A 14,896-nucleotide genomic window follows, 5' to 3' on the forward strand; every position below is an offset into this window, starting at 1 on the left:
TTTTAAGGGATGCTCAGTGTCAGATAATGTAAGTGTGATTATGGTTAGAAAAGTGACTATAGCCTCTTGTTACACATTCAGAGTCACATCTGCTTATCTTTCTGATCAACATTTGGTGTTACCGCTTTTTACTCTTGGAGAGCCAATAAAGCTAAGGAATGAGCTAGATTCTGTTTTGGCATGTGCATAATCAAAATATTTGCTGAATATTGTTGACTCTCTACTACTGCTGTTGGTGCATGATGCAGAAAGACTACAGCTTGACTTCCAGAATCTAGGTTGAGTTTTCAGGGCTGAGAGTTAAAAATATTGAGCAGATTTGTCAACTCATTGAGAGACAATAAACATGGAACACTATGGTGCCATATTTGCAGAGTCCCTTGACTGAGATGAACTGCGATTAAAAGGTGTTTTACCTATAGTGCTTGTGGGACAATTCATGACCAATTCCATAACACACTGCAATTTTATAAGAAACAATAGCCAGACTGGAACGTTCTCAACTTGAAATGAGTTTATAAAGTGTAGTGACAGTACCTCACAATGAAGTCTGAGTGAGCCCCCTGCATTATCTGCTTCTCTGAGCGTATGTGCTCCTGCTGTCTTGTGTCCACTATGTGACGCTTCTTCAGTATCTTCATTGCAAATGTTTTGGATTCTTCACTTTTCAACTGGACCTTGAATAAAAGTGGCAAATATATTAGTTAGAAGCAGTGCCCATAACTCCCTAACAATCTGGAATTTTGGATGAATTTAGCTCCTTCCAAAAATGTTAGATCTTTTGGAGAATAGAAAGTTTATTTCATAGGGGGATATAAACATAATTAAACAAACTGAAATAAAAATGAACCTAATTCTTAGAGCACTCAAGATGACTGTTCTTGTCTTCAGTATTCTGCAATCTCAAAGGGACTGACAAATTGACTTTTCTTCAGTTCCTCCACCTACCACAAATATGCTGTCCCCTTCTCTTACCTTCTTAACAATCTCCAGCCTCATCCCTTCCTCAGTGGAACAGCAGTCTCATACTCCTGAAATGCTTACTCTCATCAACTGACCCAGCCTCCCTGCACAGAGCCACTCTGAATTTCATGATCAATTTTTCCTGTTCCTAGCATGACACCCCAGTGCAACCTATCTCCCACTCCTGATTTCTAAGCCAAGAGAAGCATTTGGCAGAATGGGTAGATGGGTCACATTAAGAGGCCAGGTGAAGCCAGAGGAAGGACAGGAGGAGAGTTTGTAGCAGCAAAAATGTATTCAGGCATAAGTTATGACTCAAGAGCTCCCAAGAGCTAGGAACCCTTCTTTTTTTCCAGCACAGTGTTCCCTAGCTTCTCTCTTAGGAAATTAACTGGCTCCCCCGGGGATAACCATTTGGAAATTAGCCAGTTTCTTATGCCTTAATAAAACACACGTTTTAACTCATTGGATCTGTTCACTGCAAACCAGATTTCTAAATGTGGCATATTGCTACACCATATCCACTGATACATTTGCTAGTACAATATGCCATTGAATTGAAAAGCCATTTACAATAACTTTCTGTGCTGAGGGGAAAAACAACCACAACAGCATTATATATTTCCCTCAGGTATACCCACAGCATAAAGATGCTGGTTCTAATAAGTGTACAACTTTAATAAAAACCTTTTTCTATAACTATAACATTTCCACTGACTCTGACAAGGGAATATAGTCCTTGAAAGGTTTAAATGCATGAGCAAAGCTAGCTTTTCAATGGTGCTGCTCTGGCATGTCTTTACTTTTAACCTTGACTCTCAACTAATCTATTTTTCTTGTTAAGAAAACAGATGTCTGTAAAGTTTAAGCTTTTTGTTGTTGTTGTTGCTTAGCCTAAGCACAGGAATCACTTAAGATCCCTCAGAACTTCTCCCTGTATGCAGTGGGCCAAATTCTGCATTGACTTACATCCTGTGAATCGACATCAGTATCCATTAGCAGACAATGGAGTTGAATAGTGTTTAAGTCAATAGAGAATTTGGCCTGATATATTCATCTGCTTTCACAGATAAGAACTTACTGGTATGGCATCTGAGGGGCTTTCAAGAATGCAAAACTAACAGAAGGGATCTATCCTGTCCAGGGCCGGCTCCAGGCACCAGGCACCCAAGCACATGCTTGGGGCGGCACCTGGTAAGGGGCGGCGGGGGGAGCGCGGCGCGGCATTCCGCGGGGGTGGGTGCTCCGGCAGTGCGGCGCGGGGCTGGGGGGGCGGGCTCCAGTTGCGTGGGGCTCGGCGAGGGGGCGGCGTGGGCGTGGCGCTGGAAAGGGGTTCTGGCGGCGCTCGGCTGGGGGCAGGGGCGGGCTTCGGCGGGGGGGGGCAGCGCGGGGCTCGGCGCTGGAGGGGGGTTCCGGCGGTGCTTGGAAGGGGGCGGGGGCGGGCTCCGGCGGTGGGGGACGTCGCGGGGCTCGGTGCTCGGGGGGGGGGGGGGGGTTCCGGTGGCGCTCGGCGCAGGGCTCCGGCGCATGGCGCTTGGCGGGGGGGCGGCGCGGCACTCGGCTGGGGGGGGGAGCGGCGCGGCCTGGCGCTCGGCGGGTGGCCTGGGGGGCGGCGCTTTTTTTTGCTGCTTGGGGCAGCAAAAAAGCTAGAGCCGGCCCTGATCCTGTCTCCTTCCTTCTTCACAAATTAGCAAGATTCCTTGGAGCTGTCTTGATATCTTAGTCTAGCCACTCAAGACAACAAACAAACAAAAACCTCCCATGCTGAACAAAGGAATATAATTACAAAATGCTAGACAAGCAGACATGTAACTAGGGTGCTGTGACTGATCCACATGATCTTTTATGCAGTTGAAAAGGAAAATTGACCTCCAACCAGTTTCCTTGTAGCTATCACCAAATGACAGAATAAATTGATAATTCGCCCGTCTGGCCTACTACTTTGCTAAATTCCTCCTCTTGTTACAGTAAACCAGTCACATCACATCACGTTGTCACATTGTGAAGAGTGCACATAGTCAATTAAATTTTTTCCATATAGTACAGTGTATGGTACAAATGCTATTTGGCAATTTTTATGAAAACACAGAGATGAAGCCAGCTTTCATTTTCAGGTTTCATTTTACAACTTCTCTATCAATGTACCCAGGATTTTGAAATGCAGGCCAGATCAGAACTCTAGTTTGTCTCTGAGGGAGGGACATAACGGGATAGAACATAACCTAATTTTTTTTTTAAATATTTTTTATTAAAAAAAGGACAGCCATATGTTCTTAAGAGAAAAGGAAAATAAAAAGATCTAAGAAAAGTCACCTTCAAAATTTTTCCTAGCCTGTCTTTGAAAACTATAATCTTTAAATCCTTCCACTTTCCCATCAATCCTTGCTGAGTGGCTATGAAGACACTTTAAATGGTTCAGTTCATGCCAACTGTGTAATAACGGAGTGGAAAAATCTGTAGATTAATTTGCTCAGAATCAGAGCTTTTACTGGAAATTAAACTGACATAACAGCTGTCCTCTCTAAAGCCAGGGTAATACATATGGATATACTAAATTTAAACCAAGGGGTAGATCCTCAGCTGGTATAAATGTACACCAAATAGCACTATTTAAAGAGCAACACTTGCCCATGTGATTCAGCAATAATGTTTAATAAATGACAATCCATTTTTATACATATACATTTTTTATCATAAACTCTAATCTATAATGACCCAATGTCCATTTTACTGGCATGGCTGTCTGTTTTAGGTAAACTATGAAGACCAAGGGTGTGCTCGGACTCTGATGTGGACTCACAGCCAATCTGCTCAAGATTGTCCCATACTATGGTGTTATGTTTAGCACTTGTGAGTTCTGCAAGCAGGTCTGTCTCTACAGAAATGGTTATATTATAGTTCTTCACATTTGTCATAGACATGTCATATTTGCTTGCTGCCTCATGGAAAAAAGGCTACAGAATCTCATGACAAGTAGTTTGTATGACACAGTGTAAGATTGATGAATTCTAATAAGATCAAGAAAATCTGAAGATGGATTGAACATCCTAGCATTACTTAGACCCTTCTGATAACACTTCTGAGGGTTTTACTTTTACATATGTTTCTGTCACTACGTGCATTGGAAGCACGTTGTTTCAGACTCTGATTTGCTGGCTTATGTTTCTTGCTCTTGGCATACGCTGATATGCTGATGTTCTATAAGTATTCCCATTGCCACTGATACAAGTGGTTGCCTGTCTTTGCTTTGCAATAAATGGGATATATATCCTTAGGTGGTTGTAAGTCTGTTTTTAAATTTTGAACCATTCTTTTCTTAAAAACCTCTTGTTGTGCCAGTATAATTTAAGTCCTGGTATTTGTGTTTTTTTATTTTCTCCATAGTTGCAAGCATTTTCAGTCCCACACGAAACTTTTGTTTTTCCAGAAGAACAGCTCTTGCTTCCCACACCAAGACTCTCAATTATTATTTTTACATGAAGCTTATGTTTGCCATCTCATTTTATGAGAGACTGGGTATGGAGACCTATACAATCCACATCAAATTAAGAGAAATATTTCTTGTCACTCATCCATCAAGGTTTCCCAATTACTCCGTTATGTTTACACTGTACTGTGCTGCACTGCTATGCTTTATGCCTATACAACTTAAAAATAGGGAGGAGGGGAATAGTTCTGGATTTACTGCATGTGGAAAATGAGGGAGTTATGTGTATTATTTTGCATAAATATCATATATATCTCAACTCACCCATTTGGTATTATTCTAACTGATTACACAGAGTTAAATCAAAGAAGGCTCAAAGTGGGAGAACAAAGAAGAAACAAAACAATGGCAAAGATAAGGTATAGTCCAGTCCAGAGAATACCAATGGTCCTCGAGGAAACAATGGAGAAATTATTAATTGATGAATGCTCCTACCAGGCTCTAAAGTTTATTTTTTCCAGACCTGAGCTTAAGATCAAAGAGCTTAAGATCAAATAATAATAGTATCCCGAAAGAAGCAGATTGAGAGGGTTGTCAGCAGCTTCTGAGGGAAAGATACTGGCAGAGACACACTGACAGAAAGGGCAGCAAGGAGACTGTCTCTCTCAACCCAGAGATGGAAGTGACCAGGCTGAATGGAATGTACCAAAGCTTGCAAGGAAAGAGTAAGGTTTAGATAAGGGAAAATATGCACATGGGGCTTTTTTGTTTTATTCCTTTTGTTGTGTACTATATACCTTTGGGCAAATAAATTATGCTTTGTTTTGAGGAAGCTATTTTTGAATCACTTTAATCAGTCACTGTCAAAGGTTCCCAGAGGATACTGGTGCCAAACACAATTGAGCCTGTTGGGTTAACACAGTTGGGAAACAGGGGGTCTGTAGCCCAGAGATATAATCTAAGAGAGGTAGGTTTGCAGGGTTCTACCTAGAAAGGGGTGAAGGTAGTAAAACCTGTCCCCCCAAGAGTGCACTGAAGAGAGACTAAACAGAAAATAAAGCATAGTTTTCTTTATAACAGTGACATTGCAAAATCTAGTTTGCTCTGTCAGGTAGCCAAATTGCTCAGTTTTCTATCAGAATTATGCATTCAATAAAGAGAAAACAGCTGCCAACATTAATAATTTCAAACAAAAGCCAGTGCACCATCCATGGTGGTACTGCAGGCATTACAAATAGGACTTGTTTTCTTTTGTCATTTATTTTGTATAGACAAATAGTTCAGAAAAAACAACTAATATATAAACAATGGAGTCAACAGAAAATCATTAGAAGATTCAATACAAAAGCTAAAGTGTTCCATTTTTATATGTGAATTTTATTTGTAAGGCATTACTACTGCCTACCTTTATTTTTAACTTTGACGTATAATAAACATTTGTAATGATCTGAGTGATTTTCAGATCAATAACTTTTAAAATTTTATGATGACTGGTAATAACAATAAATCATACTTCTTCTTCCCTTTCTAATGGGTCATTCTAATGGCATGGATTTTTGCTAAGGTTATGTCATTTATATCAAAGACCTTTTTTTTTTAATGACTGGCTTTAGTGATGCAAGTAACTTATTGAAGGTTCCAAGGAAGCTTCAAAATAAATAAATAGTGCAAGAGTAGATACTTTTTGGACAGAAAAAAAGTCAGCAGTTTTCTGATTATCTAATAACAGTTATACCTTCACCTCCATACAGAACACACAAAAAGCAACAACTATCCAATGCAAGGCATTGACCTACAGCAACAAGAAAATTCAGTCAAATTTTCCACTCACATTCCTAACTTACTTTAAATCGCATAGGTATTGCAAGAGTTTGAGATCAGTGTGGGATTCATTTGTATTGTATCTTCTTGAGACACCAAAACAAAACCAGTGAGTTACAGACCCAGAGGCTTAAATTTGGATCTTCTTCCTTCCTATGGGTTTGCCAGACCTTTTGGAGGTGAACTTAATGCTGATTTTACAGCCTGGAAATGGAAATCCTGCATTTATTTACAGGTAAAGTACAGGTATTGGCACTGTAAACTTCCCCACCCTCTTCAGGGAGCCTCAAACCTGATAAGTCTCCATGCCCAATCCATTTTTGGTGTTCCTGCTGAGATTGCCAAATAGTGCTAATTGTGCTGGTTGAGATTATGATGTAAACTCCTGGATTCAGACCACCAACTCATTTCTATTAATCCACTGAACAGTCATCATCTTGTTATGATTTTCAGTAACTATTGACCTTTCTTAAGCCCAGTGACTTAGATGGGAAAAGATTATTCTTTCGTTAACAACCCTCTGAATGATGTGGTCCCCTAATTAAGTCATACACTTAATAGGACTTTCATATATTTTTCAGATTTTATTTTTTTATTACAATTTTTAAAATGAAAAAAAAAAAAGCTAAAAGTTGCCATATAAAGATCACTATTGACCAAATGAGACAAGGGCAGCCAAGAACATTTACCCCACAGTTTTGACAAGAAAATGCCACACAAGGATACAGAAGCCAAAAATGTTTGTGTATCCCAACTCATCAGCAGGCTGACATGTTCAGTAAAGTTCAGCCATCTGGGAAACCCACCACAAAAATTTGCCAAATATTTTTGCAGTGGAATAAGGGCTGGCTCCAGCTTTTTTGCCACCTCAAGTGGCGAAAAAAAAAAGAAAAGATAAAGCCCTGATCGGCGGCAGCTCAGCCGTGCCGCTTAATTCTTCGGCAGCAATTTGGCGGTAGGTCCTTCACTCCAAGAGGGACTGAGGAACCCGCTGCCGAATTGCCGCTGAAGACCCGGACGTGCCGCCCCTTTCCATTGGCCGCCCCAAGCTCCTGCTTCCTTTGCTGGTGCCTGGAGCCGGCCCTGAGTGGAATGTATGAAGCAAAATTGTTGGGGAATTTTGCAAATGAGCCATCCTTTTGGAATTTTAAAAACCTGCCTTTAACAACACAGCAAATTTCAAAGGCCCTAGAGTAATTGTAGGTTCATAGGGAGTCCTGCTGGGCAGAACCACAAGTATCAATCACCTGCTCCTGAGGCCAGAACAGTAGCTGTGAGGGTCGACACAGTAGCTACTGGCTGACCTTTCTCCCTATCAGTTCTTTACAGGTTGGAAAGCATACTGGTTATTTATTCTTCCTTCCGCCCCTCTACAGTCTTCTTTTCAGTTTTCTCAGCTTTCAGAGCAGCATAGGTCTGAACAAAGGACTTGTCTCCAGAAGTGGATGCCAACTCTCACTACCCATGTAAAGAACTTTTTAAATATTATGGTTTTTTAAATCGGTGAAGGGGACTGTGTAAGGAAAAAGTGTAGAGAAGTTGGAAAGAGCTAAGCAATGACAATATTCAGAACTTATATTCACTGAAGGGCCCAGGACTCCAGAGACATAGTGTGTGCGTGCAGGAGCGGCACCAGGGTTTTTGCCACCCTAGGCGGCAGCGCTCCTCCTCTGAGCATTCAGGAGGCCTGGGGTCTTCGGTGCACTTCGGCGGCGGGTCCTGGAGAGAGTGAAGGACCTGCTGCTGAATTTCTGCCGAAGATCCGGAGTGGAAGGACCCTCCGCCGCCGAATTTCCGCCGAGGGTGGCAAAATGCCGCCCCCCCCAAATCCTGCTGCCCTAGGTGACTGCCTAGGGTTACCTAGTGGAAGCGCCGGCCCTGTGTGTGTGTGTGTATCCAATCCAAGCAGCACTTCACACCTCCCAGTGTGTTCAAAGATCTCCAGGTTGCTCTGATATCAGGTCCACTACTTCAGTGCTCACTGTAATCTGCACAAACTGAGTAGTGGAACGCTTCATCCGAGGGTGCTAAAGCAGTTGGCAGATGACATTGCAGAGCCATTGGCCATTATCTTTGAAAACTCATGGCGATCGGGGGAGGTCCCGGATGACTGGAAAAAGGCTAATGTAGTGCCCATATTTAAAAAAGGGAAGAAGGAGGATCCAGGGAACTACAGGCCAGTCAGCCTCTCCTCAGTCCCTGGAAAAATCATGGAGCAGGTCCTCAAGGAATCAATTCTGAAGCACTTAGAGGAGAGGAAAGTGATCAGGAACAGTCAGCATGGATTCACCAAGGGCAAGTCATGCCTGACTAACCTAATTGCCTTCTATGATGAGATAACAGGCTCTGTGGATGAGGGGAAAGCAGTGGATGTGTTATTCCTTGACTTTAGCAAAGCTTTTGATACAGTCTCCCACAGTATTCTTGCCAGCAAGTTAAAGAAGTATGGGCTGGATGAATGGACTATAAGGTGGATAGAAAGCTGGCTAGATCATCGGGCTCAATGGGTAGTGATCAATGGCTCCATGTCTAGTTGGCAGGCGGTTTCAAGCTGAGTGCCCCAAGGGTCGGTCCTGGGGCCGGTTTTGTTCAATATCTTCATTAATGATCTGGAGGATGGCGTGGACTGCACTCTCAGCAAGTTTGCAGATGACACTAAACTGGGAGGAGTGGTAGATACGCTAGAGGGCAGGGATAGGATACAGAGGGACCTAGACAAATTAGAGGATTGGGCCAAAAGAAACCTGATGAGGTTCAACAAGGACAAGTGCAGAGTCCTGCACTTAGGACGGAAGAATCCCATTCACTGTTACAGACTAGGAACCTAATGGCTAGGAAGCAGTTCTGCAGAAAAGGACCTAGGGGTTACAGTGGACGAGAAGCTGGATATGAGTCGACAATGTGCCCTTGTCACCAAGAAGGCTAACGGCATTTTGGGCTGTATAAGGAGGGGCATTGCCAGCAGATCGAGGGATGTGATCATTCCCCTCTATTCGACATTGGTGAGGCCTCATCTGGAGTACTGTGTCCAGTTTTGGGCCCCACACTACAAGAAGGATGTGGAAAAATTGGAAAGAGTCCAGCGGAGGGTAACAAAAATGATTAGGGGGGCTGGAGCACATGACTTATGAGGAGAGGCTGAGGGAACCTGGATTGTTTAGTCTGAAGAAGAGAAGAATGAGGGGGGATTTGATAGCTGCCTTCAGCTACCTGAAAGGGGATTCCAAAGAGGATGGATCTAGACTGTTCTCATTGGTACCTGATGACAGAACAAGGAGTAATGGTCTCAAGTTGCAGTGGGGGAGGTTTAGGTTGGATATTAGGAAAAACTTTTTCACTATGAGGGTGGTCAAGCACTGGAATGGGTTACCTAGGGAGGTGGTGGAATCTCTTTCCTTAGAGGTTTTTAAGGTCAGGCTTGACAAAGCCCTGGTTGGGATGATCTAGTTGGAAATTGGTCCTGCTTTGAACAGGGGTTGGATTAGATGACCTCCTGAGGTCCCTTCCAACCCTGATATTCTATGATTCTATGATCTATGATTCTATGAAATCAGACTGAACACTGGACCTGGTAGTAGAGCAGTCTAGAAAGCTCCCAGTATACTGAGGAGTGTATGTCCCTATTCTTTTGTCTTGGGCAAGGTCCCTTTTCCATTGAGCTTGTTAAAAACACAAAGCCTAAAAGGTATTGCTGAGCACTGCTCCTCTTTCTCTGATCTGTTTGTTGCAAATAAAATTATGAAGCAGAATTCCTGTTTCTCTTTCCACCACATTTTCAGTAAACACAGTTGCAAACTGAAGTAACACTGTTAATTCTCACTGAAATGCAAAGGAAAAGGAATAAGGCAGAGAGTGGAGACAGAACTCATGCTCAGATTCCATGCTGAAGGGTGATGTATAAAAATCTAGGTTGAGAGATAAAATTAGATTAGATGGATTAGATTAGACAGCTCTGAAGGACTCTTCGTTTGCAATTGAACTGCATCCCAATGACACAGAGTGAGGTGAAACCTTGTTTAAACGTAAATCAGTCTGCAATGGTAACAACAGAAATGCTATGGGAAAAATTGTTTCCATTTATTTTCCATTGGCCTAGAGACTGCAGTGAATAGGACACCAAATATAGAGATTTGGTTAAAGTTGTGTCTGCAACTTTAATTAGCATAGTTTAAAGTAACAGAACTAGGGAGAATAGCCAGCTGTCTCCTCCCCACAGAAGCTACACATCAGATTAAGTTCAGAACAATTCCCAAACAAATAAAAGTAAATTCTTAACATGAGACTATTCCACGCCTGTTCATGTGAAATATAACTCATGATCAACACCAATCAAGCCCCATATCCTCATATGTGGAATGTGGGTTTAAGTGAGGGAAGTCTCTTTCTGCACCAGACAGCATAGACCTCACCTTTCCAGGCAATGTGCAGCAAGAATCCAGTTAGCTGTCACTGTGATAGTGCCTTGGACTGCAGCAGCAAATCTGGCCCTCCTGCTACCTCAATTAGCTTACACTAGGCACCTGCTACAGATGCAATAAATAACTATCAATGTCCCTAGCCAAACCTCCTGTGTACTTCCAGGAAGGTAATTCCTCCCTCCTCCCCCATTGCAATATGGGAAGAGCTTTAAAAGGGAGCCGGCTGAAATTCAGAGCAAAATGGAAAATCTAGCAGTAAAAAACAGGAAAGGTAAAAACAGAACAAAACAAGTGAAGGGGAGGTGGGGCAAAGCAAACAGGTGCAAATGGTTGTGTATGCTTGGGAGACACAATATAAGCTGCTCTTCCCTTGTGGGGTGCCCCTGGGCCAGGGAGGTGTCCTCAAAATCCACGAATGGATCAGTGGTATGGAAAATAAGAGCCCCTGCCCATACACAAAGCTGACACCACTACTGCTCCACATGGCAGTCCAGTCATACCATGTTTCATTGTGATGGAACCAACTCACATTATCATTTGTTTATTACAATATTTTGAGTCATTCATATTAAAGTTCAACAGGTTTCTTTTAAGCAAACCTGAACAGATTCTGAAAGTCCATTAATGTGACAAGCTCCTTTGAAGAATAACTGAAATGGGCATCACTTTGCTGCCAACAGTTATGAATTCACATGACAGCTTCTAACCTCTTTGCTTTGAGAAAATATTACTGATCAAAATGTCTTTAACAGCTCAAGGGTTTTCTGCTCTTTGGCTGTTGGAATGTTTAAAAATGACAGTTCAGAGCCTGAGGATTAGAGCCAGAGCCTTGTAAATAATTTTTTTTTAATCCATTCAGAAAGAGGTCAAGAGCTTTCAATAATTAGAGCAATATCCATACAAAATTAGCTAGGCCAAGTTGCTAACATCTGCGAGAACAGAAGAAAACAGATCTAGCCTCTCTCTCTCTTCTGAATTCTTATTTCATTAGACCTCAGTTGGCTTTTGCATGGCTCACTCAGCTTAAACGAAATGTTTCTCCCCTGGAACCACTCCAAAGTTGCTGCTCTGCTTATGATGTGTAAAATGCTTTAGCTTCCAACACACACAGTGCGTGCAAAGACTGTTTTTTTAAGGCAGTTATAATTCACAGACAAATAAGTATTTTAACCCTGAAAACATTTTTCAGACTTCCAGCCAAATGAATGGTTAGCATGGAAAAAAAGAAGGCCTTTATGCGAAAATAGGATGATCCCTCCCTCTCACAGACCTTGGGAGACAGGCCAGTCCTTCCTTCAGACAGCCCCCCTCCCCTCCCAACCTGAAGCAAATACTCACCAGCAACTACACACAACACAACAAAAACACTAACCCAGGAAACAAACCCTGCAACAAACCCTGGTGCCAACTCTGTCCACATATTTATGCAAGGGACACTGTCATAGGACCTAATCACATCAGCCACACCATCAGGGGCTCGTTCACCTGCACATCTACCAATGTGATATATGCCATCATGTGCCAGCAATGGCCCTCTGCCATGTACATTCATCCTCTTGAATAGTTAACCCTTAACAAATATTTACTAGAATGTGAAATAATTTTCCAAAGGAAGGATTTTTTAGTGAATATTACTGAGGAGGTTGTGATTAGTCAAAGCAGGCCCTGAAGTCCTCATGATGTTCTTGACCTCTGTCATAATCTGGGTTTACAGTATGGTACTGGTCTTCTTGTGATGAATGGAAGTCAGATAACCATGCAAATTTTTTTTTTTTACTATTATACCTTTGATATTATTGAAATGCCTGTGGACTGTGGCAGGGATGCACAAAGTTGTTCTTGAATAGCTCTGTTCTTTCTTTCTGATGGTTACTATAGATTATATTCTGCTGCTGCTGTTTCATGTGCAGATTATTAGTTGAAGTGATATGGTTCTATGCTGCCTTCAGTACACTGATAAGGCTCAGCTCTATTTCTATTTCATTACCCTGATGGTGAAGTTGCTCATCTCTTCCAGCATCAAGCTGAGATTCAGGGCTGGCTGAGACCTGGCAGCCCAAGCCCAAAAAGGCAAGGCAAAGGGTAATGTTGCTTAGCTAGGTAAAACAATGAGAAACAATAGTGGAAGTTATATCAGCTTCCTTGAAAAAGAGAATTTGCTTGTCTTTTTATATTTCTGCTTCAAGTTTGAGGGTCTAGCTAGATACAGAATCAACTGAGGATATCTAGATAGCACCAGTGCTTTTTGCTTTTTCCAATCTGCATTGGTAAGATGGCTCTGACATTTCCTGTTGAATGGGGAGTTGGATCTCACTAAAATGATCTGTGCCTCTGACACCTCCAGATTGGTGCAGGAGCATGTGCTGATGGCTGAACTGCCACTCCTAATAATTTGACAGCTTTATTAATAGTGATACTTTTAGTATTCATAGTCTTGTATTCTGATATGGAATTTGCAATTTCAGTGGCTTTAAAAATTAAAATTGGAAAAGCTCCAAGCTGTTTTTGATGTATGTAAAAGTATTTGCATATTAAATTTCTAACTGTTTTTGCTCATCTGCAACTTTTTAGATGCAACTCTCAGTAAGAAACCATCCTAGCTTACTATCTGTACATCTCCTCCTAGTTTACTAGCTACAAATCCTGGAAGAAAGAAATTATGGATAATAGCTGTCCTGGCTTCTAGGTAAGTGAAGATACACAGTAAATTGAATCTGTTTAAGTAAAAAGTACAGATTTCTCTAGGCCCTTTTTTAAGAACATTAGATCAGAGTGATTTTTTATGGATGTATAGAAACTTCAGTTATAGTGTTGCTTATATTAACTCTAAATGAGCTAGTTGGTACTATTTTAATGTATCCCTTTAAAGTTGTCTGTATTAGCACAGGTAATATCTCTCAACAAAAGAGGATCATCTGATACTTCTGAAATTGTCTGCAGTTACCCTGTAATACAGTTAATAGAGATATATCTTGATATAACAAAACTCAGAAAACTATGATTGCTATGGACAGGAACAGATAAAATCTACATGCTGATCCTACTATCTCTTTATCGTGATAGTAGTAACCCACTCAAAAACTGTATCCACCAATTAAAATACAAGTGCTTTTTCTCTCCTGCCATCTACAAGGTTTCCTGCTTTCTCTGGTCTCCAAAATATGTATGTTTGACCAACTAAAATAGCAGCAGCTGTCACTGAGCATAGCATTTAGAGTACAGACAGGCTAAAGAGAATGCAAGTTGAGTTATCTTAATCCTAACAGCTGAACTGCTGTATGAACAGGAGTAGCAAATATATTTTTCCAAGTAAAAGAGTACATATTTTTAATTCCAAAAGTATTCATGTTGGGACAACATGAAATTGTTTTCTCTATAAATAGTACTCTTTTGCTTTGCAAATTGTGCTAGCAAAAAAAAAAGGGGGACGATATCTGCCTCAAAGTATTTTTCTGCATTCACTATTCCAGTTTTGTTGGTACAGTGAATGTTTTGAAGGCACTGTACCTGTTTATGTAAGGCCTGATTCTGCACCCTTACTAAAGTTGGCCTTGATCCAGGATGCATTTAAGCATGTTCTTAACTATAAGTACATAAGTAGTCCCACTGGAGTCAATGTGATTAAAGTTAAGCATGTGCTTAAATCTGCTGAATCAGGGTCACTGAGCAGCACATTATCTCATGAGTAGTGCACTTGAAGTGGGCTATTCACAGAGCAAGATACTACTTAGTGTGAGTGAGGGGTGGCAGATTCTGGCCCTTAGAGATTCTGGCTTTGTTTTAATTGTATGATGATTGAAAATAAAAAAAAAAAAGTTAGAATGAGTTTGTGGTGGATAGCAGTGTAAATCCAGAACTTGCAAATGGCTTTATTTCCTTGTTATTGAAAAAGATTAGATTCAATTAAATGACAAACCTCTGTTGTGGAGAGCACTAAATGTTGTATTGTTATGCAAGACAATTTAAATTTGAATGGTATGGAACATGGGAGGAAATCACCTGTAAAATTATACATTGTACGGACATGTGTTCGTAAAACGCATGCTAATGATCCTATTAAAAATAATTTGCCTATTTACTTATTCATACCCACTTAATATTGCACTTTGCTAACAAACTTTAACAATTTATTTTGGTTCCAGTACTAAGAATTTATATTCAAGCTTTTGACATGTGCAAATATGCTTTTACCAGAGGGTACTTATTTAACTTTTTGTCCCAGTATAAACCTTAGAGGCAAGCCATTGGAGAGAACAGAAGAAAACAT

General features: G+C 41.2%; 1 protein-coding gene across 7 annotated transcripts in view; it reads right to left on the bottom strand.

The window, feature by feature from the left end:
* The window catches only part of PRKG1 (protein kinase cGMP-dependent 1), an 887,331-nt gene that overhangs the window by 22,143 nt on the left and 850,292 nt on the right, over positions 1 to 14,896 (bottom strand). For all 7 annotated transcript variants that reach the window (XM_005292477.5, XM_065552028.1, XM_065552030.1 and 4 more), the window contains one exon: positions 538 to 677. In XM_005292477.5, coding sequence (XP_005292534.2) covers positions 538 to 677 — 140 coding nt within the window. The remainder of the gene's footprint in view (positions 1 to 537; positions 678 to 14,896) is intronic.

The sequence above is a fragment of the Chrysemys picta genome, chromosome 7, assembly GCF_011386835.1.
Source record: "Chrysemys picta bellii isolate R12L10 chromosome 7, ASM1138683v2, whole genome shotgun sequence".
Classification (NCBI taxonomy): domain Eukaryota; kingdom Metazoa; phylum Chordata; order Testudines; family Emydidae; genus Chrysemys; species Chrysemys picta.